General features: G+C 41.4%; 2 protein-coding genes and 1 long non-coding RNA gene across 8 annotated transcripts in view; 1 reads left to right on the top strand and 2 right to left on the bottom strand.

Annotated features, from left to right (window-relative positions):
• med13a (mediator complex subunit 13a) overlaps window positions 1–6,209 on the bottom strand; it is a 40,646-nt gene extending 34,437 nt beyond the window's left edge. Inside the window, exons 1-3 of one of the 2 annotated variants that reach the window (XM_085935174.1) lie at window positions 5,807–6,209; window positions 5,589–5,692; window positions 1,218–1,452 (exon numbers count right to left, since the gene is read on the bottom strand). In XM_085935174.1, coding sequence (XP_085791300.1) covers window positions 1,218–1,452; window positions 5,589–5,654 — 301 coding nt within the window. In that variant the 5' untranslated portion in view covers window positions 5,655–5,692; window positions 5,807–6,209. Of the gene's footprint in view, window positions 1–1,217; window positions 1,453–5,588 lie in introns of both variants that reach the window. The other variant, XM_085935173.1, reaches the window with a different exon arrangement.
• A 1,465-nt stretch (window positions 6,210–7,674) lies between these two features.
• LOC147043329 (uncharacterized) lies at window positions 7,675–26,816 on the bottom strand. 3 transcript variants are annotated; one of them, XR_015068602.1, is made up of 4 exons: window positions 26,281–26,816; window positions 26,058–26,162; window positions 25,268–25,427; window positions 7,675–7,970 (listed from the first exon to the last, which is right to left on the bottom strand). It is a non-coding gene; the product is annotated as an uncharacterized LOC147043329 (long non-coding RNA). The 3 variants fall into 3 exon arrangements; XR_015068603.1 differs by lacking the exon at window positions 7,675–7,970 and adding an exon at window positions 22,867–24,170; XR_015068601.1 differs by lacking the exon at window positions 7,675–7,970 and having other exon boundaries at window positions 22,867–25,427.
• rnft1 (ring finger protein, transmembrane 1) lies at window positions 22,969–26,933 on the top strand. Of its 3 annotated transcripts, none has more exons than XM_085935169.1 (9): window positions 22,969–23,124; window positions 23,684–24,108; window positions 24,400–24,476; window positions 24,557–24,657; window positions 24,734–24,887; window positions 24,950–25,108; window positions 25,179–25,244; window positions 25,333–25,434; window positions 25,562–26,933. In XM_085935169.1, the coding sequence occupies exons 1-9, from the start codon at window positions 23,099–23,101 to the stop codon at window positions 25,694–25,696; spliced, it is 1,245 nt and encodes a 414-aa protein (XP_085791295.1). In that variant the 5' UTR covers window positions 22,969–23,098; the 3' UTR covers window positions 25,697–26,933. The 3 variants fall into 3 exon arrangements, with proteins under 3 accessions (XP_085791295.1, XP_085791296.1, XP_085791297.1); XM_085935170.1 differs by having other exon boundaries at window positions 23,687–24,108; XM_085935171.1 differs by having other exon boundaries at window positions 22,989–23,124; window positions 23,785–24,108.
• Window positions 26,934–27,487: the final 554 nt, after the last annotated feature.

A 27,487-nucleotide genomic window follows, 5' to 3' on the forward strand; every position in this document is an offset into this window, starting at 1 on the left:
GACCTCCAAAGTTCAATCAACATGGCGGAGAGAATGAATAAAAATGGCCTCTTCCAGCCCTCAGCGCTAAGGTTACTATGGCTGCATTTTCCTTCTTTCCGCATGCTTGCACACCTGCGAGCTGCGATCCGCTCGAGTTAAGATGGAGCTGAGCTCACTTTTACACCCGCATCATTTCTTGCCCATTCTCTGTCGAATAGCTACACATGCTCTGGTTTAGTGTGCTGCATGGCGGTACTCACACACACACACACACACACACACACACACACACACACACACACACACACACACACACACACACGCACACTCCAAGACTAATGTGAAAATGAGCCCACATGATAGCTGCTGTCTCCACGGAGACAGCGGTGCCCTACAGGTGCTGGCACTACCAGTGTGGCTGGGCTGGCTCATCAGTCACAGTTTTTTTTTTTTTTTTTTACATTTCCCCAGGGTGCCGACTTGCAGGCTATCCCCTGTGCCCACCTGACAGCCACGGAAACCTGTATCATTTTTCATAGTCCAACCAATAACATGTCATGACAGCGTGATTTATCTTCACGTTTTTATTATCCAGAAACTGCAAAAAAAAAGCCTTTCGACTTTCCGTTATTATTTACAGCTATCACTCTGCTGGCTTGAGTGACTCCGACAAATGGTGTTAATTTTGTATTCAGAGATTAGATTTCTTGCCAGGACGCTTAATCGTGTTTAGTATGTGTCTTCTTTAATCATCTCATTTGCAAATGCAACTAAAATTGATTTGGTTAAAAGGGTTGCACTTTTTGCGTCACAGTCAAAACACACAAAGAAGAGTTGATTTTTAAAAAAAGCCACCAATTGGATAAGGTTTGCTTTTTTTTTTTTGCAGTGAGTGCAAAACATGAGTGCTACATTACACATAAAAGTGTCTCAGGTACACTCGTATTTTTTTTTTTGGCACGGTTGCAACTAAAAGCTAAACTCACTTTCAAGTCAACGTTCATAACCCCAGATTTTCTTTTTGAAACCAACATCATCTTTTCGGGATTCCTGCGGCTTCCATTGCAGCCTTAAAAGACTCATGGCATATGCAGTTGCACTTCCCAAGACATGTAAACAGACTTTGATGTGATATGAGCTGCAAAGTGCTTTATACACTCGCCCGCTCTCGTGTGCACTCAAAAACCTGTCGGGGATGTCAAAAGGAACAACACCGTGTGTGTGCGTGTACTCACCAGCAAGCTCGGGGTGGATAAGATCAGCAAAGTTGGGGTCTTCCCCCCACCAGAAAAGCCAAATTTCCCGCCGCCCCTGCCGCTGGCTGCGTCGCCATACGCTCAACACGTCGGCCTTCAGACAGCGGCTGAAGCTGCACAGGATGGGGTCCTCCTCAGTCACCGGGAACAAGATGGGGGCAGAGGTGGGACCCTGCCACACAAACTTCTTCCATTTGATTCCTATCAAGTCAGCCTGCAAAACAAAAAAGGAAAAAAATCACTATAAATACCAATGTTTATAAATTTCCAATGCCTGCTGGGATAAAAAAAAAAATAGTTATATTACTTAAATAATCAATCACTGCAAACATGTTCACATAACTTTAATCCTTATCATTGGCCAGTGTTGTAGTTTGGGAGGGAAAAAAAAAAAAAAAAGCAGCCAGGCTTTAACAGAGTGAACAAAACACATGAAAGCATCTCACGGGACGTAAAGCACCAGCGGGGTCATTAGGTGGTTAAAGTTGGAACGTACAGATAGATCCAAGTCAAAAGACACACATAGAACATCTTATCTCCTTCAGTTCTCGATTCACATTTTGACTCATCCGTGCCAGTACGGCCGGTTCATTTCCATGCCGTTGAGCCTGAGTTAGCGGGCGGGCTGCCCCCTCTGTATATACGAGCAATTAATCTATTATAATTCTAGGGATATATTAACTCAAGTGCGAAAGCAGAGGGCCTGAACAAGCTATTAGCTGTGGCTGTGCCAAAGCGGTGCTCGTTCCTGGCTAGGGATAAGCTAGGGAGATTTGTAGTGTTAGCTGTGATCATGGCGCTGGTGGGAGCGAGAGGGGGGGGGGGCTACGTTAAGGACCGTTGAAAAAAGAACTCAGATTGTGAAACATCATTAGCACACGTTGAATGAGTGATGACATTCACCATCGGCGTTATGAATGTTTTATTCGTCAAGTGACAGTGTATTGCTTTTTACACGAGTGGATGTGTTGAAAAAGATTTAAGGGTGCTATAACACTTTATTTCAGTAATAGTTCTAAATAACACATTTATGATTTGTGGTGCAAAATTGATGCAGGGTTCATGTCAGGACTAGAGCCTGTCCCGGACAACACTGACAAATAGGCGCTGCAGATCCTGGCGAGATTATGAGGAGTACGGCACTTGGGAAGAAAAAATAAAAATCGAAAGTAAATCAAAACGTATCTGCTTGAATTGTCTGCTAGCATAAACTTTGGGAATATTTGTTACGTGTTGTTTTTAAGCCTAAAAAACCTGAGTCGACTCTCGTTTATTCAGCGTTCCCTAAATGAGGTGTAAAGTAAACAGTGCGGGTTTATTTGAACCTTTTCTCCTCCGGATTGCTTACACAGAATGTTGACGAGCAACATTGGCAGCCTAAAAGCGCTTTGTAAACCATCTTAAGGGAAGTACAACAAATATAAACAATGCCACCTAGGTTCATACACATTTGTTTACATGTACAGTACACATTTTCAAAGTGCTATCACCGATGAGATGCTATTATTAGTATTAATTCAACTTAGCATTAAATGCATTGCATCTTTTGGAAAAACAAAACCTAAAGACCAAACCCCTTTAAATTCCAAAAGTTTCAACAGAATCTTGTCTTTTACCTTGCTGAAATGATGAAGCGTAACACTTGTGTAAACAATGCACGAGTGTTAAGACAAATATACAACGTGAGCCCGAAAGCCATACGCTTGCCACATTTAAATAACACACAGAAACCTGCAGAACCTGATTTTGAAGAATAAGGTCAAAAACATTGGAATTAACTGCTGCACTACCACAATCAATTTTAGCTATGCAAGTTCACCACAGAAGCCAATTACTTCATATCTGTTCAGTGACAATAATGATCAAAAAAGGCAAAAATCTTATATTATTGGTAACAAAAGTGTCTTACTCCCAGGATGAGCGCCTTGCTAAAAACCGTGTATGTGTGTACATGGTTTGTACGGCAAAGCCGTCTGTGTTGCTCCAGCATTCGGATGGAATCTCAAGCCAAATCCACTGGATAGAGAGGCAAGAAGTGTTCCAGGAGTGACGCAAACTTGAAGTTTACGACTCGATTTTGCCAGCTGCTCACCTTCCCCCTGGCCACTTTGCTGCCAATCTCAACGAGACGAAGCACTGCGTGTTCAAACAGCTGCCTTTCAAGATGACACGAGCAACAGGTGATGCTTACCAAACCGGACCCCCACTAGACTTCAGAGATGAAGCAAAAATAATAAATCATTTTATTGGCGGTTAGGAATGATGTCAAGTCAAATTTGTCCGTATTGCTCTTAACCAGAGAAGCTTCTCACAAGTCGCACAGTTGACAAATAATGACATCGCCGCTTCGAAGAGTCTGAATGCAAGTGACTGCAGATTATTTGACCTCAAAGCAATTGAGACAAAATGAGCGAGTGTATGTACTACTTGGATGCAATAGCTATCAATCAAATTGAAATAGCACATGTCCTAATTAAAGTGAGCTCCACAACATGCCAGAAAAGAGGCAAAACGGTTTATCGTCGTTTCCCAAAGTAAACGTTTGATTTAAATTCAACACAAAAGCACTGAGAAGATTTCAACTTCTTTTTACACTTGCAAATTACAATATGCAACATGCTGACATGCATTCCTTATTAATACTGAATTCAACAACTGCACTATTTTCCCACAATAGCAATCAGATTCTACAAACTGCCAAGTGGAAGTACTGTGCTGTTATCCTGCTGAATTAAAAGTAGTCACTAAAGAGTGAAGGGGTGGGGGGGGGGGGGGGGGGGCACAATGTGTATGCATTCTTTCGTCATGAAACCACAAAGCAGAGTGTGTTCCGTGCACGAGTCATAACAGTAGTGGTGTTATGCTTAGTCTCAGTGTGCAGGAAAATGTCAGGCAGACAGACATCTACCAGGCTGGACCTCGCCTGTCCACTGTATGCAGTGCTGCCTGCCGCCTTCTAGTGCTGTCATGAACATTGTAATTACGAGTTCAGTGCACACCGCACTCCCAACAGAGTAGAACTGAAAGTGGGAATTTTCTTGCAATGAAATGTTACCTTCTAGGGGGGGGGGGGGTGGACAGCTTTGGCCCAGAGTCAATTGGTGGTAAAAGACTGTGCTATTATAACACTCCAATGTTTGGAATATTATGAGTACTGTACACTTTTGCATTTTCTGCTCACTGGTCATTTGGCTGCTGCTTTTATAGCGCTGGAGGAAGAGCGGCTTTGCAGGAGCACATAAAAGGTCGCTAATTTACAAGCGAATCAGTTCAAGCCGGAGACAAGTCAATTAGCCTGCAAAATAAAAGCTAAACAAATACAGATCATTATTAATATCCAGCAAAAGAGTAAGACCTTTTCCACTTGCTTGTCGATTGTGCAGCAAAGAAAAGCAAGCGGCTCAAATACTAATGTCAACTGACAACACACTGCTACAATTTAGAGCGAGCGATGAAGAGAAAAGATATTGAGAGACAGATAAACACATTGGATGCCAAAGACAACTCCCAGTAGCTTTTTAGTATGCAAAAGAAAAAGCTGGGAACTGTAGCAACCTGGATGTTTGGACTGTCTAGAAAGGCATGCTAGAGATTATATAATAATCAGACCCGGGGCCTCTGTGCCCTAGTTGGTGTGAATACTCGAAAATGTAGAGATTAAGACACTTGCAAAGATGACAGATGACATCAATTATTATATTTAGACAATAATCGCTTGGAGGGAAAACAATCAAATGTTGTTTGTTTATTTTTTTTTTGTGGGGGGGGGGGGGGGGGGGGCTGTCAAAACAATTAGCAGCGTGTCACTCTTGCAACATCAAAACAACTATTTGTGTGGTGATTTTTCCCCCGACTTAAAGCAGCAGTTGATGCGCTTGTTGTGCAAGTCGACACTTTACAGAAAGTGAATGGAAATAGTTCATAACACGCACCATGTTAAGGTGGAAAAAAAAATTCCGAGAAAGTGAAACTTTATAGACACGGAGCGGCGCTTGCATTTCATTTCCTTGCTAATTTATTGTTATGTTTACTTTGACGAATAATGTCAATAAAAACAGCAAACGTGCAAGTGGCGTGACCACAACAGTTTAGTAAACTGGCAATCCGGTGGAGGAGGCGTAGTAACGAGTAGTGTGACACATGAGACGAGACGAGTGTTTGATCGCTGGAAACATTATCTTGTAACATTGGCAGAGTGTGGAAATCTCGTTGTCCCGAAATGATGTCAGCTTGACGGGCCGTAAGCCTTGCTAAGCTGCTATCAAACTGATGCCTCTGAGGCTAACGTTAGCTTAGCCGCTGCTCAGCTAGTTAAAAATGGCTGCTTTCCTTTAGTTTTAAATCTCTTACCAGACAGAATAGATTGGAATGGCAATCCTCCAAGCTGGCCCCGTTTGGTACAAAACAAGAACTCATCCTTCTTTCACTCCGAGGTCCAACTCGCCATCATTTCACTTCCCGGGAAATAAAAGGGCAATGTTCAGATTTGTCTTGTCTGATGTGTTCAAGCTTTATCAGCGAGTAATAATTTCTGCAACATTTGGCTGGAGGATAGTTAATTTAACAACCTTCTAATTGCAGTTCGCCCGCCGGGGTTTAAAAAAAAAAAAAAAGCGGATAAAATTGGTTATGTTAATCTTTAGGGCGACATCCCAAAAGCATCCCAAGTTCAATCAATTTCCAGGAGGCAAAAATGTTCATAAAACAAAAAGAAAAGGAGAGCAAAGAAGCAACTCTCCCCCTCCCCCTTAGCCCTAAAAACGGTCTCAGCTTAAAAAATAAAAATTATTCCGTCGCACTCCACCGCGACAAAATTCATTCTAAAAGCAAAATACATCCCCATAAGAGCCGGTAAAAATGGCATCAGCCTCGATTCGAACAATGATTGCGATCATGATTTCTGTCTCGGTTCCTGTTGGTCTCCATTTGAATTCATGGATTCCTTTCTTTAATGGCGGCCACAGGGACAATTCTGCCTTCCACAGCCGATTGGCTCGTTCGTGGTCAAAGATTTATCAAGTTTACGAGACTTAACCACATTGGACAGATACATTGTTAAAACATCCGGTTAAAATAAATGTTTGGCTTAGATTTTTCCCCTCATAGTGATTTATCTTTCCAAAGCAATTCTATCAAAATAAAAAATAATAAACAACACCAACCTTCACCACCATATTTCATCATTTCAACGCATGCTTATTTATCAGTCAATCTGTCTTGATGTGTCCGCTGTTATTTTACGTTTTATTTTGAAAGTCAAAACATGAGCTTCTGTTCCGAGTCTGGCGAGCTTCACACTGTCGTGGTCATGAGGGCTGTAAAAACAGTGTGCTGGTGTGTGTTGCCACTGGGCCGGCGTGAGTGGCGCTACTGAGCAACAGATTTTGTTACTGAATATCATCGCCTACAAAGTTGCTCACTTTACACAGTGCACCACCTAGCGCATTTAATGTTGCATCTGCAAATTAAAATCGTGCATCGATCGGTTCTTTGTGTTGTTTTCATTCATTTAAATCACTCACATTCATTTGACCCCCGATTAATTTGGTGAACTGCATGCATGAATGAAATGTGAAAAGATAAAGGGGAACACATACACGAATTCAAAATCATGGGAAAATACACTGTCTCAGTATTATCATCACTATTAGTCTACAATGCTTGCTTCTATATTTGCAAATGGTTAAAGATAAGGTAAATTATGATAATTACTTAATAATACGTGTGTCACGTCGCAGTGTTTACGAGTGGGATCTTGTAATTTCCCTGAAGATATCACTCAACCATGTTTAAACTGTGTTGCACAGCAGAAATCAATTCAGCTGCTCACTTTTTTTGCCACCCCCTTCATTATTTGACACAGTAAATTAGAATTTGTCTCTCATTTGTTTGTCACCAAGGGCGGCAATTATGCAAACACATTGTTTCTGGTGAAGATTTTTGCTGGTTGAGCCACACGTATGGCCGGGAGGAGAGCAATGATAGGAATGAAAAATAATTGCAGGTACGTATCTCTGTCCAGTTGTGTTTGCATGACTAATGTGCAAACTGTATTATGGAATCTGAATACAAGCAATTATTGCAGCAAATACAATCGGTTCTAATAATTTGAACTCTATGGTAATGGTGAAAATATCATTCATAATATTTGATTGAAAACTGCTATGCACAATCAGCGCTGCAAAACTTTGAGCCACAGGAATGGGCTCATTGCTTTGCTCAAGGGTCCCTTGACAAAAGTTAGAAAGAAAACTTAGCTTCTTTTTAATAATATATTGCCAGATTATTATTATGATTATTATTATTATTAGTCTGCACAAAGGCTCATACTGTGCATCTCTTGTTCCAAAGCTTCAAATGAACCACAGGTTTAAATTAAGTGTCATTGGCAAGATACAATGGTGGCTTTGAACAATACAATACAAAACATCTTTATTTATATAGCGGTTTTACAACGGCTTTCGCCATAACAATGGGCTTTACAAAAACATAAAATAACAATACAACAGAAAATATCACATGAAACAATGGCAATAATAAAAACATAATAAATGTGCATAAATGTCAATGAAATTATTACTGCTTGACTTCATAAATGCTAACATCTACAATAAATGTCTCCATCGTGTTCACATAAACCAAAGCTGATGCACATTTTATTTTTTACTCGTAACCTTTAAAGTGTATGCATGCCCGGATAGATTGGCCAGGTCAGAAAACAGCTGGGGAAATCTGGAAAGTGAAGGACAGTATGTCAAAAGATTAGAGTCTTCCAAATATTTCCTGAAAAAAGATCAAATTTATGACTCGATGTTGACAACACCAACTGAATATATTTATGGCTTATCCTATGCACCCTAAACTGATCATCTGTCAATCACAGAGCTGACAGAGTCCATTCACACTCACTCTTTTTTTTTTTTTTGCAAAGCGGAAGGAAGTCAGAGTTGTTAGAAGCCATGAAAAGGATGCACATAAAGTCCCAAGCCACTGTTACAAGCAAATAAAATGTTCAGCCACTACATTCAGTTGCAAACGTAGCAGCATGCGCTGTCTGAGTATGAATAGAACTGGTGCTTGTGAAATAAGCTCTTATTACAAAGAGTTCTAAAAATGGGGGATGGAGGAGGAGGGGGGGTGGGGATCTGAAGAAACATTCTACTTTGAAATGATGTGATGATTGAATGATGAAGGATCCTTCTTGGAATGATCCCGCTTAAATATGCGGCGTAAATGATGGCATCATGAGCACAATGCACAAACGGGAACTTTGTGCTCTCATTGAGCAATCTCGGCGGGCTCACAATATCAGCTTTATGATCCCATCTGATCCTCGTTGAGAGATTGAGCAGCTTTCTCAAGCTTAAATCTCCCCGCAGGAAAATGAGTGGTAATCACTTACAGCGACTGTCATCCTTTATTTGCGCTCGACTTGATCTGTAAACAAGTGATACTATCTTGTATAAGACTGTTAAACAGCCAGTTGTCTTTGCATGGAGAACTAATGCGTGTCGTAGATTGATATCATGTCTGCTGATTTTCATTATCTCCATATCTCTGTTATCTTTAAACCATGGAGAAATATACTGTCATGTAGCAGAACTCTAATAATGGAGAGCACCAGATCGTTTGGGGTAACGTAAATAGTGGTACTTAACTATGTTCATGTCCAGTGCATGGAGGGAGTTTCCTTTTAATGGTATTTTTTTTAGACAGGTGCAGTTAGAAATGGGCGTTTGCGCCGTTGTGGGTGTGAACAATGACAACTTGATTTCCAGCCAATCGAAGCAATTCCTGTCATTCTCTTTAAATTTAGCGCAGGAGAGGTGGTAGCATAAGGTACTAGATGAGGTCTGTGCAGGAAACTGCTCATTAGAAGAAACTACCAGAAGATGTAAAGATGGCCACTGAGAAATGGGTACTTGGAGATTGTGCATGAGTCCATCTAATAAACCTCATGACAGTTTTAGTTTGACTTTCCCCGAAATCAATCAAATTGATCAGAAATGGACCCTTTCGCTTGGAGACCTAGCTGAAGAATTCCCAGGTCTAAGTAGTAATAACTCATTTTTAGCCTTGATGACTTTACCAGCATGTTTGTTCAAATAAAGCCGCCCACCTCCCCTAAAATGCACATATATGTGTCGTTGACCTTTAAAACGAGCAGCGCCTGATGAGAAACGCCTCCGATCCAATTCAAACAACCGTATTGTTGACTTGCCATTCGCAAGATAACTCGAGCGCAATGCACGCAAATAAAAGGTTATTTATATGAGCGGGTGTATTTTATTGAAAAAAGGCCATTTGACATTTGCGTCAAAATATGAAATAATACCATGTGACACAAAAGCCTTGCTTTTAAAAGGCAAGTTAACAGCATTTGGATGACAAAAAAAGTGACCGACCGGCGTGCTACAATATCAAACGGTGTTAGCTACTCTTTGTTCACCCACCTCTTGTTAAAGAGTGTGAAGTGCTTGTCAGCTCAGTTGGTCCAACAATGCATGAGGGGAGGGGGGGGGGGGGTCTGGTGGACGTTAGCGCCACGTTCCCTCCATAAATGGGACTGAGGGGATATAGTTGATGAAGTTCTGCCCCCCCCCCCCCCCCCTCCCTCCCGTGCACACGGGAACATTCCATTTCCACAAATACAAGCAGTGCTGCTGTGTCTTTGTTGCAACGCTGACTGGACAAGAGAATGTCTGCAGGGCTGCTGAAAAAAAAAAAAAAAAGACCAAAGTCTTGCATCCCTGCTGCTAAATGATCTGACACACTTTTTTCCTTCTGCAGTCTTTTCTCAAGCTCTTGTTGTCAGGCTGTTGCCACTCTTTCCTCCCACATTGCAAACAGATGGAGGCAAAGGATGGCTGTATCATTTCCCCTCGTCCGACCCCAAAGGGATTAATACATTCAATATGAACTGAAAGAAAATGCGCTGCCGATAAAGTAGGCAGAGCACGAAGTTTCCCGAGATCTGAGAGAGAATGAATGAGATCATTGTCGGAATGACTCCCATCAAAAAGCGGCAGTCAGCAAAAGCATAAAACCGGCCCCGCTATCAGGATTTCGGACCTGGGTGGCGGGCAACAACATGCCCGGCATTCCTCGGTGACACCACGCTTTGTCATCTTCTTCGCCGTGGCACCGAGCCAGCCCAGAAAGGCGCCGCTTGCGCTTTATTTACGAATCACTTGGATTGTCTGCCTGCGCGGTGCCTTTCTCATTGTGAAATGACTTTTCCAGAAACACTATGATTAAAGCCACGACTGGCGTCACACAGCGAGCCACCTCGCAGCGGCTGCGATGAATTCCTCGCTCGGGGAATAATGTCGTTCTCTCCATATTACAAGAAACCATATGGACTCCCACACGGAATAGATCTTGGCTATTTAGGAGGTAGGGGGGTTGCTGGTTTGCTTTTGTTAGACAGAGAGCAATAGGGATGTCAAGAGTTCAACTCAAGGGCGTGTCGAGAGGGCGGGCAAAGGTTGCTGCTGATGTCACAGAGCCACGCAACAGGCCCGGCCGGCCACTAGTTCCAATTAATTGTTTAACTGGAGGTAAGATGGAGAATCCATAAAAATGGATCGACAAAGAAGCCTTCATGTTTCTTCATTCACTTTGCACAAGAGATTGTAATTATTTGAGGAAAAATAAAAAGCGGCATTAAAGGTTCTGCTCATCATTAACATTGGATAAAATTGTCTTCTGAATATAATGCATGCAATTATATTGTGAACTATTACATACTTGCCATTACCGTTCTCATTTGTTTAGCACACGGCGGGAAACAGGTTGCACCGAGGACACGGGCACCTCGACTGCCGCCAGAGATGAACGATATCGCTCAGCGTGATGACTCGCAAATGCACGTGACTGCAAAAGCACGTGCCTACATGTGTGTTGGAAGATATTATTCACAGAGCAATATGCCATAACACTTTCAAACATGCTCATACTGACACCACAATGTTGCTCATGTATAATGCATATCTGGATGCTTGTGTGTCTTGTGTCGAGTTTTGCTCACATGAGCAACACGGCAAGATTTAATGTTCACTTGACTCAGGCAAATTGTTTTTGTTAGTCTATGCTAATGTTTTGTTTTGATATTTTTTTTGGTCTAGTTAATTTAGCTCATTTTGTGTTCGTTTTTAAAAGCATTTTCTTTTTATTTCAATAACATTTTTTTTCCAAATTATTTTGAATTAATTTGTAAGCTGTCTCCAATCAAACATCGGTATCCGTCTTTATCGTTTGCAAAACCACATAGTGGTTGAGAATTGTAGATTTCGCCCCGAAACCTTATTCGGGAACATGAATGATGACGTGCTGGAGTCTCACGCTAATATCTCCAGTACAGTATCATCCATTGTAGCTGTGTTGACGTTTTGCTCAACGAGGGCATATCAAGGCCTTTGGTTGTATTCCGCCACCTCAACCTGCTCACACATGCAGGGTGCACGGATTGCTCCCTCAGGCTTTTTTTTCTCTGATTCATGGGGGAGTGAGAGATGACTGCCCCCTGGAAGATGCTTTGCATATTCATCTTTCTCTATTCATGTGGAAAATGCATCGGCGTACAGTATTTTCCATAGAAAACACAGCGTGCTTAACAAAACGGGACCTAAGGCCGAATGTGCAAAGTCTTGCGTGGTTTTCGTACCAAAACACAACGTACAGGCAAATCCAGAGAAAAGATTTATCAATCTGTGGGTGTACACAACAATGCAATCATATTCCGTCAATGTTGGAATATCAGACTGCTCCCACTTCACTTCTCCATAGAAATTAATATAAACAACGCTTCACTCTTGGTGATCAAATAATTTGATTATCAAGCCACGAGTCACAAATGAAAAAAGAGAAAAAATGTGAGCTGGATACCAGGCCTGAAAATTTATTTAATTAAATAAAATAATTAGATATAATAATTAAATTATTAATGATTAAATTATTAATTATTAAATTAATGAATAATATATAATAATAATAATAATAATAATAATAATAATAATACAATTATTATTTTTAAATATATTTTTTTTTCGCTGTCCTGTGGAGTCAACATCAACCGAAAAGCAAGTGAGTGTGTGCCTCACACTATCAATCAATCAATCAATCAATCAATCAAGTCAAGTTTATATAGCCCTAAATCACAAGCAGTCTCAAAGGGCTCTGTCCTCTGCATTTAACCCATCCCCATGTGATTTTGATCCATCCCCTGGGGGAGAGGGGAGCAGTGAGCAGCAGCGGCGCCGCGCTCGGGAATCATTTTTGGTGATCTAACCCCCCAATTCCAACCCTTTTGGAATTGGGGGGTTAGATCAGAGATGAAACTGTAAAGAGGAAGGGGTGAATGGACTGATAAGATGTTGTGTGTTTGTTTGTGTTGGAAGAAATCGCCTGAACTCAATTTAACACTCCCTCCTCTTTCCCCACCCCTTTGAAAAAAAACAACAACATGATATTGTTGTTTTTGAAATCTGTAAAACACTACAGATTTACAGATTGAATTTACATTTATATCCAATTACAATCACATGTATGTGTTAATTTTTCATCTGAATAGCTCTTATATGCAAGTCACACTGAGAAATAACCTTTTTCACATTAGTCTTTTCCCAGCAATGCAACTGCAATCATAGATAATCAAAATTTTATCTTCTCATTAAAGTATACAATAGTTGTCTGAACAAAAAGCATGGCCGCAGTGCATGATTTTTGTTCAGCATAACACGCGGCATTACGAGGGGGAAATGCTAAACATGCATGTAAAACGGTGTTTTTATAAGCCCAATATGTTAAAAAATTAAGTAAGTAAAATTGTAATTTTGTGAAACGGGCTATTTACTTCTGTGAGTATGCGTGAACGTATTTACAAATATTTTGACATACACTTAAAAGAGTTAGCTGCAACTGTACTTGGCCCAAATGTGATGACAAAAATCCACTTTCAGCAATTTATGTACTTCCTGCCTGAAGCTCTTCAAATTACTATTGTATGTTGATTCGGACATTCCCCTCAACGATGTCATCTTCCACATGCAGAATAGACTTTTGTCTTCAAGGTCACGAAAAAAAAAAAAGAGAATTGGGCATTTCATGCAAGTCAACTTGCATCTTATCTCTCTCTTGTGTAGCACTGCTGGTGGGGGAATTAATGTCTGTGCTTCCGCTATCAAGAATTTCTCTGTGTATTGAGGCTCAAAGTGATACATGCCCCTACCAAAATATACTTATTCAAATCTGCATATATCATATTAGATTTTGATGGAGTAGATGAGCCCAACGTTGATTTTGGAATCTGTGTCCTTAATGCTGCTATGGGCATAAAAGTGGAAAAGCTCACGGTTCCCCAGCTCCATCCTAACCTAACCTTTCCTCCATTGAGAGAGTTCAGAGCATCCTCAAGCAAAAGATCTATGAGCATGGGAGACAGTTGCAAAAAAAAAATCTATGAGGATGAGTAAGCTCACATCAAAGCAGCTAAGCTGCTCTGGGAGGCGATTTTTGACGTCAGAGAAACAAATTAAAATAAAACATCGGAAACAAATTCAATAAATGCAATTGTGAAGCTGCTTAAAATGTAAATTGACCTGTTAAAATATTTTGGAGAGGAATAGTTGTTAAGTATAAAAAGAAAGAAAGAAAGAAAGAAAGAAAGAAAGAAAGAAAGAAAGAAAGAAAGAAAGAAAGAAAGAAAGAAAGAAAGAAAGAAAGAAAGAATAAATGCAGTATATTCTGAACGTGTCATTGAATCATGTCTCGCTCTCCAGTCATGTTTCCGCTGACACAAACGTTTGCTTGTATTTGTACCAAATGAAGCTTTTGTGTCACTCCCTGCACAATGTCAAGGCAAAATTAGATTTACATTTATTTGCTCTATTTTCCCCCAACAACTGATTAGTCTCCCATGTCCAGCGGGTTTCCTGCCAGACTCCATTCAGAAGACATCTAACTAACTTTATCCTGGAGCCAAATAAGTGGCTGCTTCCATTTGAAGTTTCAGTCCACAAGTACGCAACGACGGCAGAGTGGAGCGAAGGAGGTGCCTGGAGAAGGCAAGAGAACAAGAGAATAAAAAAATTTAAAAAAAAAGCTGCAAGCTCACTGATGATGATGAGGAACAATGAAGAATGACAATGAGGCACGGCCTCAGCGGTGGAAAGGTCTTCCGGTTTCGGCAGCAATGAAATTAAAGCAGACAAACTGGTCAGGGCAGAAGACGTGGTTATCTTTTTCTCCATTTTCCACTGTGCTCAACAATATAAGCAGCAAGAGCAGCACTTTTGAGCTGAAGTGAAGAAAGAGGCGATTTGGAACAAGAAAATAGCTAACCAACACATCTTAATGACACTTGACAAACTGGACTGGATTAGCCCCTGTTCATAAATCAAGGCAAAGTGCAAACAGATACACGCTACATCGGTTTGGTCACTACTCCAGAACCGACCCAAATAGTACCAAGTGAGCAATTTAGATCTTGCAAGTAAGTATGGTTAGTCTACTTGATTTTTTGTTTGTTTGTGTGTGTGGACATTTCTTCTCTAAAAGCACTTTTTTTTTTTTCTACTGTTCCCTCTGCCCTATGTTGGATGAGACCGATGCTTTTTCCAGCACTTTTCATTTGCCAAGTAGTTTGGCAGAGGAATAATTACCTGTCTCTATGATCAATTACCTGATTACTCACCAGAGACACACAAGACATCTGAAGAGTGCAGCCGCGTCTTGGGCTGTGTACCACACACACACACACACACACACACACACACACACACACACACACACACACACACACACACACACACACACACACACACACACACACACACACACACACACACACACACACACACACACACACACACACACACACACACACACACACACACACACACACACACACACACACACACACACACGTAACTCCCAACACTGTACGTCACAACGTGAGGTCATCAGGAGACAAACATGTATACATACATAAATATACGGCGTTAGCACTCTGTGTCTCGCCAATCGATTGCGTACAAAAATCGAACACATGCACAGTAGTGAGAGTAGAGTCAAGGACGCACTGACTGGTAGGCCATTAAAAAAACACAAAGATCATGAAGAACAATCCCTGACCTACATCAGTGCAACAAAGTCTCCCTGTGCAGGGTAAAATCATTTCAATGATCCTGCTAAGATGATAAATGTCATCCTGAGGAGAATACACAAGGCGAAAATAAGCTTTGAACAAAAAGGAGATCGTTCTCTGATATTCAGAGAGTGGAAATTGTGATATCAGAGCTGTGTGTCTTAGCATAACACGCACTGCAGAGCCATATTAAAAAAATTCTGACCCCTCCCCCAAAGAAATCAGAAAAAAATAAGAATATAAATGCTCAAAATTATGAATGGAAATCATCAATCATTATTAATTGTGGGCCAAAAATAATAGTACCCTCAAAATTCCCGACAGTATTTATATTGTGATCGCTTGGTAAAACAGAATATTTAACCACATTGGCTGGCAAGTCATGCAATAAAACAACAGCAGCGATGCCGCCAGGGATTTGAGGCATCTGAAAAAAAATTCTCACGCGAGCCCCTTCGTTCAGCACCACAGATTGAAAATATAATTTTCTCAGGCTTCTTGTTATTTCTGTGCATTTAGAATCATCATTTCTTTTCTAGGACTTTTTGTGCCCAAGATTATAAGAAAAAAAAAAAATCCTCCATAGTCCTTTGGTAATGGACATTAGCATAATACAACCTGTCTGTGTGCAATTTAAAATTCCCATTTACGTAGACTCTATTTCAATGCTAATCGATAAATCCACTAAAGCGAGTTAGCAGCGTGCTCTGGGGGCTCTCTGGCAGATATACACAGCTAATGATCTAGAAGTTCTCCAGCCATTGACCTTTTTCCAGTCCTTGCACGTGTCACTGCAAATAACAACAAAGTAGTGACTTGGCAGTGAGACAGTCCACTGCAGGCATCGCAGATGGGGGGTTGCCACAATGGGCCACGTGAGAAAAGTTCAACCTCTCTGACAATACAAGGGGGTTCTCATCCAATCTATTAGATCCGCCAAACTTTCCTTTGCAAAATTAAAATGCGTTTATTATCATCAATATTATTCCATATTGATTGCTAAAGTAGCACATCTGCCCTGAAGTCAAAATATCCGACATGAATAAATGAATATAAATCAGAATGGGCGTTTTAATGATCATAAACAGGACGGTGGAAAGAATTGACAGCTTCAGGGTTTACATACATGTTGATCCAAGGAAACCAACGTACAAGATACTTTATAAATTATTCATGAAATCTGTGTTTGAGCAGCTACAATAGACTGGCAAGAAAACATAATGCCAAATAGAATAACAATATCCCGCAATTCATTGATTTGATTTGCCGTGTGAGCCTTTTCTATCTGAGATTTTTTCTGATTTTTCACAATTTCTTAATAATCTACCTGTTTTGTCGCAAGTCTACATTTCCTGACAGCTCTTTTGATCATTTTCACCATACATGCCGCTGTCTACGTCATTTCATTTCAAACTGGTTGCTTTCCCCATATTCTCCAATAAGCAACCTCACTATGCCCGTGCGGCTCATATATAATCGTCGAGGTAGCGGTGTTCTACTAATGGAGGCTCTGCACGCTAACAGTGTGAGTCATTGCATTCCCACTGTGAAGGAGGTGATGCTTGATTATACAGAGATCCATGCAGGGGGAAGAGGAGAGGTGTGGCCATATGCTTTTTTTCTGGGAGCTTTCCACTCCCTTTCATTCCTGACAATGCAGTCACAGGCTGCCACTGGGATGGACAAAGTGAGGAGAGAGAAAAAGGAGGGGAGAGGTCAGGAGAGGAGAGGACAGGTGAGGAGGAGGGGAGAGATGAAACAAGTAAACAAGACAGGGAGGAGGATGATACTAGGAGATTTCTATTTAATATTATTTGGTGATTTAAAAAAAATCAATTCAGCAATATCACACAAGAAAGATTGATGGTGATTGTTTTCCAAAGTCTTATTTTGACTAAACGCAAACGATAAATCAGTCTGCTTTTATGAAGGACGAGAGAAATATTACTTTCAGACAGTGCTACCTAATAATTGTTTCCTCTTTGACAACCGAGGTGATGTTGCACGACCCTGCACGTCTTCCATTTTCAATTCCTGCAACTGGGCCATCAGCGAACAGACACTAGGTGCTTTAGATCGAGCATGCTAAAGAAGGAGACAGACAAAAAAAAGCGGGAAGGCTGAATGATTGCACAAACCAGCCCAGCCATATAAACAACACATGCAGATTCCCCCCCCCGGCACTGTTGGTTCTGCCTGATTATTTAACAGGAGCAACTGGAAGTGGTTGACATGGTTTCATGGGCTTTGTGCAGTGTGCACTCCTCAATTATGGATGGGGAAAAGTGACACGGTGACAGCTGTAGCTCTCAGGGGGTCGGTGGAAGAGAGCGAAAAGCAAGAGAGTCGCTCGTCCCTCTTTTAGCGGGGAAGACAGGAGACGGTCTTCGACGCAGATGTGACAGGCAGAGGAAGGAAAAAAAAAAAACAACCCTCCTCAAACGCACACTTCCTCTCTCGCTTCTTGTTAAATTAAATATGCTCTGAAAATGACAAGAGGGTGGGGGTAATGAGGAAATTATTCAGAATCCTTGACATGCTTTAAATCAGATTATGTTCCTCCCTTGCTTCACCGGGCCCGCTTTAAAAGACGTAGAGTGATCCACTCCTTGCTTCAGGCGGCCCTGCCTCCTACTCACACGCAAGCTCACAAACCCAGACAACGCTTTCAGTGATATATATATATTTAAAAAAAAAAGCTTCAGTAAGACACAGAGCTGCAAGGAGAGGTGAGTTATCCTCAGCTTTCTATGCAAAGCCTAAACAGTAGGCTCGGACCTGCTGCCAACTTGGAGAATCATCACATCCAAATGCTGGAGGTGTGGAGTGCGGGCAGTGAACCAAAAGAGCCAAAAGAGCGTGCGTGACTCATTGCCGGCTGGCCTGGCAAATCAAATGCATGTACAATTGCGCTCAGAAATTTACATACATACATGTGCATGAATGTCAGTTATATTCTTGTTGATATATTTTGTAATACCTAATCGTTTGATTCAAAATAGTTTGAATTATATATTCCGGGTGTTTACAAAACTACTGAAAACTTGAGGCATCCTACGTGTAGTTCTTCTAATAACCACTAGGGTTATAAATGTTTTTGATTTCATCCAACCTCGTTGCTATTCTACATATATCTTTGTTTAGCAATAAAGACTCTTATGCTAACAGAGGCATTTTTACAAGGGCACCCGTGCAATCACGTGATTATAATGTTAATGCATACTTGAGTGGCTGAAAGGAGCTTATAGGAAGAAAATACAAATAGGAGCTTGTAAATGTACAAGAGCAATCTTATCCTCCAATGTGGAGAAGAGTATCTGCATGCAATGACCTTGCGCCATGATCTATGGTAATATATGCAAATTAAGATCAGTGATTGCATAAATGAGAGCTTAAAATGTGTGTTTAGTGATATACAGTAGGCGCTAAGTGAATGTGTTGAGTCGTCTTTATTGAATGCCACACGAGTCTCATTTGTGTGATTCTTTTTCTGGAAACACTTTTTTTTTTTTTACTTCAGACCAATTGTGATAAAAGTGCTCCTTTGGCAGTATCCATGCCAATTTTCGCCATTATTCTTGACAACTTTGCAGTTGCTCGGTACTTTGTGATGGACTCCAAGTATACTCGTTTAAATTAGAGGACAGATATGTAAGATTATGTCATGTTTTCATAAATCTCCAGCTGCCTAGTGAGGATTTAGAGAGAGAAGATGAATGGTTGTCAGCAGATGTCCAATATTGCAGATGCTCCAGGGGGCAAGAAACAGATGTGGATACAGTTTTGAGGCACCAAAAAAAAAAAAAAAAAAGGATCCCTACAGACTGTTGGAATACATTCAGTAATATGTTTGTTTCTAACACGTTTTCGTCCAAGGGGTCGCCATTTTCCATCCGCCTTATCTCTGTCTCCCCTTTTTGTGTGCTTGCAGGTGAAGCCGGAGGTCATTTATCATATTAACATTTTTGTGAGAACAGACTGGAGGAGCAAGGGCACAGACATATTTTATGTTTCACGTGAAGCATAAAGGGTGTTTGCTCTTTGCAAGGTCATCAACCTTTTTTTTTTCCCACTAGGCTTTTATTATCCATTTAAGTTGAGTGAAAGAATTTAACAATGATATCATCCAACAAAATAGTGTCAGGCCCTCCTCCATTTTGAAGCTTTTACTTCCTGTAAATACCGAGGCTTGTCATAATACTGTTTTTACACGAGAGATCGTAAATAGTTGATGTTACTGCAATGTTTTATTCCGTTTCCTCGCGCGACGACAAATGAAGTGTCGTCTCAGTTTACAAATTGACGATGTGCAGGAAAATGAAGTGTTTCTTGTTTTTATTGTGTGCCGTTTATGGGCAATATACAAAGACAAAATGTGTGAAAAGGGAGCAGCGGGGTATGCGTGTTAAAAGCCCTCCACTGTACCTGTGCAGCTGTGCAGCTTCTCTGCTGCATAGAACTCCCGCCATGGTTATTGTAATTAGCTTTTGGCAATCAACACAAGATTATCTGCTTAATGACTAGGGGAGGGAGGGGGGGGGGGAACAAAGTGTATCCGTCCGTCCTCCTCGTGGAGGAGCTTTAGAGTGATCAAACACACGGCATCATTAAGAATCCTGCTTTACAAATTAGCACTGAAGATAATCAAGTTGAGGTCCACTGGGACAGAAGCTTTTTTTTTTTTAACAACATATTTAATTATGAATGCAACTTTTATTGACTTCCTGCATATATTTAGGCTTCACTTGTTTTCCATAGAAATTTTATCAAGGGCTAAAAGAGTTGAACTTGAAATTGAGTGGAAAGTGTCAAGCGTGACGTTAAAAGTATGATGATGTTATGAAACGCTCATTTTCATTCATATTAGGAACATATATGTCCCCTCCAAAGTCATCTGCATGCCAATCGTGCAATAAAACCGCTTTCTTGCCGTAGTGGCTTGACAGCTTGGGTGTTAAATGCACCTTGTTATCATGATTTAAAGCAAAGGTAGAGGATGGCGTGCACCCATCGAGACCTTGGGATAGATAGGAGAGAGTGTGAGACACACACATACACACACACTGGGTATATCCAGAAAGTGTATATCAGACAGAGCTCAGGCTCATTTGCATTCTCCACAGACTGAGAGCAGCAGCATCAAGCATCACCACCGCCACCTTGCCCCGAGGGAGCTGCTGATGCTGCTGCTGCTGCTCTCGCCCTCTAAGAGGAGACGCCCGGGCTGCTCTGTTGATGAGTAAGCACGATGGGACTAAAACCAAGCACAAAAAACAGATAACCGGGGTAATGTGTTTGGATGAAGAATATGGATTCTTGAATGAATGCAGTCAAATAGGACACCCCAAGTGACAAAACATTGTCCATGTTCCAAAACTTTTGGCCGCATGAGGGAAAAAAACAAAAACGGAAAAGCTGACATGATTAATTACTTCATAGGTTCATTTTCTCCGATGTTTTTGATCTCTACTACACATAGAAAAGAATTGTCATTAGTGTTCCAATACTTTTGGAGGAACGTTTTCTCATCTCTCAGGTGATTCCACTTTTATATGACTGAATCCGAGAAACAAAAACATCCAAAACAGACTTTTGATCATCCAATTTGAAAAAATGTTTAAAAAAATCATTTTACTAACACCAACATTTTCAATGTGAATTAAATACAGCTGAATTCTTTCCTGAAGGACAAACAACAACAAATCCAATGTGGACTACACTAATGACAAAGCAACTCTGAGTTCAACCTTCTAAACGATGACGAATGATCTCCAACAAACAAATGAGCCGGTTAATTAAATGGGCTTTTCCAAACTTGCTGATAAATTAACACTGGAAATACTCATGCCAAGTTATTCTTTATCATCTGGAATGTTGTGACCCACAAAGGTGAAAATTTGATTGAACATTTTCACCAAATCTTTGCTTTCTACTACCTTTATATCAAATGTACCGCACATTCTTTCTACCTTCCAAACCGCAGAGCTCGCTTAAGAGCTCATCACGCAAGGTCAAACCGTGAAATCCAGAGTGTTAAGGTGAAAACACTGCAGAGCAGCCCTGAAGTCTGGACAGGAAGGTATTAGGTTAAGTCCTGGCACGGAAACACACAGGAACGTGGAGTCAGATGCCAAGCACAGTTGTGGATGCTCCCATTTCTGCAGAGCCCCGCTGGGCCTCACAATATTCGTGCGCTACTGTAATTAAACACGGACCACCCGTACACACGCATGCATGCACGCGTGCTAATTGCAGGCAGGGGGCATTCTAATCATTATAGGCTAAATTAAAGCAATCAATTGAAAGGGGAGACCAGCAGAGAGGAATCCATTCATGGTTCTCCTCGCCCCGCACACCGACATGTGTCATCCATTTAATCGCACAAAACCTTTGCTATTTAGGACACGAGCACCCTTTTAATCACCTTGATAGTTCTCTAGTAGCATGCACACACAAAAAAAAGACGCACACAAACAAATGTCAGCTAATCCCGTAGCAACAAAAAAAAATCCTTGGCTGAGATGACTACATTGCTGTGCACATCTGCAAGGCATTTCCTCTCCCCTCAGTTTTCTCAGACGGAGCTAAATGTCCTTAAAAATGGGGCAGGTAATCTCCTGTTTTTGCCTAAATCTGCCTCTGCATCCATACAGCTAGGTCTTAGGGGAACGCCAATGTACAAGTGGATCCAATTCCTACATTCCTGGCACTTACATCATGCTCCCTGTCACCAGGGAGTTCTCGCTTGCTCTCTCCCACTTCCAGCCAGCTTGGGATTTATTAGGAATGGTGCTCCAGCACTGGCTTGTGGTGTAGAAACAGAAAACATTGTGATCATGAATTCATTTCGAAGGCCTTGTTAGCACTGCCGCGTTCCCGGTAAGCAAGTGGTTTTATTTAGAGGAGGAGAGTTTCGGAGAACAGAACATTAAAGAGCTCTAAATCACTAAGATCTGTCGCTATTGAATGCCATTACCCAAACCATTGAATTCTCTCCCGAAGCATTTGACATTGAGATGGTAAATCAATGTTTCAGGTCATGAGCGTAGAGCTGAAATAAAGGAACAAGATATGAGCAGTGATGGGATAGTGAGGAGAAAGGAAACGCCACGGCAAATAAAACAATCTCGGTCCATCCTGCAAACACCGATCACATGGGCAACAAGTGAGCAGATGGCTTTTTCTTTCCCTCTAATGTCAAGTCATTTTCATTTGATGGCTTTCAGATGTTATCATAAAGCGCCACCTGCTGGATAATATAAATCCTGTCCAATACGTTATTATTCTACTATATTATATTACTATATGATGTAAATATTTGTCAGACTTTGCAAAAATCCTGTTGAACCAGTTCAGCTTCTCTTTGAGCTCTTCCGGTATAATGAGAAAACATCCTTTTACTTTTGCAACCATTATTGCTTTCATTTTTTTCCATCAAAACAACTTTGATCAAACAACATTTTTTTAGAAACCATGAAATCATTATCTTTTGCCAAAACTGCTACTCTTGAAATTACAGAACATGCACGTCTACAAATCGAGCGCTAGATGGCAGTAATGTAATATAAAAAAAAAACTACGGATGAAAATTGCTGTGACGTCATATCCTGGTTTATGGCTGATCTGGAAAGTCAACATCTTAAGTATTTTTCCTTTTGCTGATGTTTCGCTTGGCGTTTCGGCGTTCTCGTTAAATGGCGACTAAAGGGTTACAATGAAACTTCGGTTGCAGAATGACAGGTGAGTGGACATACTCGTCGCTGCTCAAGTAGCCTTTCACAAAATATCTGCGAGCTAATGCTAACATTTGTCATCAGCTGTCAAACTCCCCAGGTATAAGGAAATACAGAAATAGTAATAATGCATCTTCATGGCTTGTGTTTGAAGAGGATCAGTCGTTTTGATGCCTGAAATACGTTTGAAGTAGCCAGATTATGTTTGACAACATGGCTACTAAACGTACAATAAATTTCAATATATTCTATAATAAATATAACAGTTATAATAATAGAAAGAGGCCATTATTATACTTGTGCTCCCCCAGAAAATTCATTTCCCAACTGCCTTCATAACATGGTTGTGACGTAGTTGTAGCAAAAGTACTCCAATGGTTATAATTTTGAGTATACTTTTCAATCTCCCTCTGCTTTTCTTGCTGAAATCAGCCCACTATTAGGGGCTCATCCATGCAAGTGAGCAATCTGTTCCAAAGAGTAACATGCTGCTCACTGGGAACGGAAAGTAGTTTACTCAGATGGAGAGTTGAAGAAGTTGAGAAAGGTTTTTCTTTTGTGCCCAGAAGAGCTGTGAAAGTGAGGGAGTCTTCAACTGTCATGCAGCCTATTTCCAGCCAGGAGGGCACTCACGTGAGAAATGGTTTGTCCCTTACTCTGCAAGCAGAGCTTCCCAGCAGGACGACGCTTCCTGGTGCTGCGGGCTCCGACACCGGTGAGGTGCACGTATCCATGAGCGGCGGCACACCGAGCGATTCCGCCTCGGCTAGGAGGTCCAGAGTCAACCCTCATGGCCACTCCCATTCCCACGGGCTTACTCGCGGGCAGCGACGCCCCGCTTCCGATGCCGACCAGACAGACCCAGGAGACCCGGACTCTGGAGAGCCCAGTAGCTCTCTTTCGGAGCTCCGCTGCTTGTTTCGCTGGCTCCAAAAGAGTCTTCCTTTTCTCGTCATTTTGAGCGCCAAACTGGTCATCCAGCATGCGCTAGGTGAGTGTAAACAGACTCACATGTTTTACGCTGCAGGTCTGAGTGGATGAGACCAATTTTGTCTGAATAGGGTTGCAAAGCGGTTTTAAAATTCAGTTACATTTCCATGGATAGAATCCAAATTGGAACGTTTCCTTGGGAATCAAGGCTAAATTAATGCATTACAGTGAATCATAATGAAGGCCTGGCCAATTAATCATGCCAATCCTTGGAATTAAAACATATCTATCATCGATTAGTTTGCAGATTAAATCATGCAGCTGGTTTACGTAATGACTTTTCTTTCACAAGGGCTCGCTGTTGGTGTTGGCCTCTTCACAACTTTTCTCTATGTGAATAAAAGCATCCAAGCCCAAGTGTTTCTTCAGGTAAGAGCTCGTTCATTCCAAAAGGAGCGAGTCGAATCGTGCTTGCTTGGGAATGATGGTCACAAAGTGTTTCTCCTCAGGGCCGCCATGCGAAGTTACATTGTGTCTGGCTGCTCCTGCTCCTGATCTCCTCCACCCTCCTGCTTTACTACACCTTCCTCGCTCAGACGCTTTACAACTGGTAATGTCTTTAGGAGCAGTAGACGAGCAACAACTGTCGCGCCTATTTTAATCGTTGGGCATTTTTCGTTCCCCAGCATCGTGTTCCTCAGTCCGACTATCGAGCCTCTGGGATTCTGGGAGGTCCTGTGGGCAGTTGGCATCACCAACTTTGTCATCAAATTCCTCTTTATGGGGATCAAGTGCCTTGTCTTGCTGCCGCCTGCTTCGCTGCTCAACTACAGAGCACAGGTGAGAGCGACTGACTGGGTTTGGGCTGATGAGCTCTGGACCAATCATTATTTTGTGCGCAGGGACGCTGGCTGCTGTTAAGCGAGGAGCTGGCTCAGGTTCACCAGGCCGTGGCGCCCGTGCCGCTCTGGTTCCGCTACCTGGTCACCTACCAGGAAGCCGACGGCGCCCCGGCGCTCACTGTCGGCATTTTGCTGGCTCTGCTCTACCTCATACTGAAGGTACAAGGTTGAGCAAAAACCAAATAACAACAAGATGTCATCTTCTCATTATTCGTTCTTTCTCTTGCAGCTTTTGGGATTTTATGGACAGTGGATGTCTTTACTGAAAAGCGTGAGGGTCTTTCTTAAGAGCGAGGTCAGTTGAGCGGGTTGACGTACCTCAATTAAATATTGTCCCGCCTCTCGTCCCAAGATCTGCTTCTACTGAGTTGTGTTCCTTTCAGCATACAGGGACTGCGGCCACAAGGAGTCAGTGCCTAGAGGCCGGAGACGTGTGTCCCATTTGTCAGGGAGAGTACAGGGACCCTCAGGCTCTCATCTGCCAGGTAAAACATTCGTCATTGCTATCCTTGACTTATACAACTCACCAGATAAGACAAACTTGATTCAAAGTGGAATCAAAAGCATGTGCAAGATCCCAAATCAAATGTACCGCTGTCTTTGACCGCGCAGCACATATTCTGTGACGAGTGCATCGCTCTGTGGTTCAACCGGGAGAAAAGCTGCCCCCTCTGCCGAACAGTCATCACAGAAAAGGTGTACAAGTGGAGGGATGGAGCCACATCCCCTCACCTGCAGATTTACTGATCACACACGTTTGGGAGCGTGAATGAATGTGACTACGTTTGATTGTCAAATGTGTGCAACACTGGTCAGGTCATTTTATGAAGCCACCCATTGTCATTCAATTTAAAGTTATTCTGTAGTTGGTTCATATCCTGAAGTATACCCCCCCTCCCCCATTTCACTTGTTTTTGCATTGTACTGTATTTTTTGTCATGTTGCCCCTCTCCCAAATTATTCTTCTATTGTAAATACAAGAAAATATTTTTCAACAATTTGCAGGAAGTCAAGTTTCAAGAGATTATGTAAAAAAAAAAAAAAAAAAATTATAAATTTTTTATCCAGCATTCAAGTCAGTTGGGAGGGAAGAAAAAAGTGCATGTACCTCTGACCGGCAGCGACTGCTGTCGACTCTTTCGTCTTTAAGGTTCAAAGTTCATTTGCACACTGCAAAGCCGTTGGACGAGGTTCTACTAAACCCAACAGCAGCCTGTATCAGGCACAATGGACACATGAATTCTAAAATGTATATTTTTCTAGTTCATACCCTAAAACGGGTACAGCTAAGTTCACAAGATTTTATAGTTTTTTTTTTTAAATATTCTTACCGAGATGAGGTAGCTTTCGAGTAAAAACACCAAAGAACCTATTAGACCCTTCTACTGTGACGTCACGTTTGCACGCTGTGCGCTAAGGCAGCCGTGACAGGGGACAAGCGGTCGAATCCACAAGTGTGATCAAAATGATCTCGAAATCAGTTTTGTGTTCCCAGCAATGGTGAACACAGGTGCCAAACAAAAATGTTTTTTTTCAAACGCTTCATTGACGTATTATAAGACTCCAGGCTCTTGTCCTTCCAAGTGTTGGCACTCTTCTTTACAATCAAATAATTTGTGATGTTGTGGTAGTTCACTTCATGTTAAAAAAAACTGGCTTCATTCGACTGCTCTCAAAGTTTTATCCAACAAGTTGTAGTAGTAGGTGTTTCCCCGAGGGCTCTTCCTCCAACCAACTTAAGTTTTTCTACATATTGTTTTCGAACAACGGCTTCCAATTTGGCCTTGTAATAGACTAGAGTCCTAAAAGGGACCTTTCCACAAAACTAGACTGATGGCTGATTACAAACAAGGCTTGCATGCAGACCTTTGCATTGTGGGTAAAATGATGTCTGGGAGAAAGACCTAATATATTTTACTTAATGAAATAAAGCCTCTGCTCTTGTCCGTTTCACTCCAAGAACTCTCCTAATAAAATGCATTTGAAAAAGTTACCTTGGATTTGTTCATTGTATTCTTCAAACCGGGGTTAAAAACTTAACATGTCCAGATTTGGCGTCCTCTGCTGTCTACATTTGGGATTGCAACAACCAATTTGAATTTTCCTGGGAAAACCCAGTACACAATTACAACCAGTAGATGGCAGCAAAAACCCTTTAAACGTGAAAGACATTTTCAAAATGTTCCCCTTTATGTATTGTACAGTGCAGTAAGCCCCCCACACATTTCCAAGACTTTATTAATAACTCAAGCTACAACAAAACTGTTATTGCTGGTCATAATCATACACCCCCCCAAAAATAATTATTCACTGACTCAAGATATAAATAAGCATTCATGAATATAAAATCCATACATACTTGTGAATTGCTGTCAATCGCTGCCTTCTTACTTCACAATCCTTGAACGAATGTGTTATAATGGTTATTTCCTATTCAAAAAATAAATTGTTCAAAGCTAGTGGATCCACTTCTTACAAAAACAAATTCCACAAAAATGCCATCAAAATAAATAAAAACGTCATTTTCCTTTAATTGAA

The sequence above is a fragment of the Syngnathus leptorhynchus genome, chromosome 17, assembly GCF_054491065.1.
Source record: "Syngnathus leptorhynchus isolate UIUO chromosome 17, UIUO_Slep, whole genome shotgun sequence".
In the NCBI taxonomy this organism is placed as follows: domain Eukaryota; kingdom Metazoa; phylum Chordata; class Actinopteri; order Syngnathiformes; family Syngnathidae; genus Syngnathus; species Syngnathus leptorhynchus.

Coding starts and splice junctions, on each gene's coding strand:
- rnft1 (XM_085935169.1), top strand. CDS start 23,099: ATGAAACTTCGGTTGCAGAATGACAG. Junction 24,109..24,399: donor GGTCATCCAGCATGCGCTAG/GTGAGTGTAAAC, acceptor TTCTTTCACAAG/GGCTCGCTGTTGGTGTTGGC. Junction 24,477..24,556: donor AAGCCCAAGTGTTTCTTCAG/GTAAGAGCTCGT, acceptor GTTTCTCCTCAG/GGCCGCCATGCGAAGTTACA.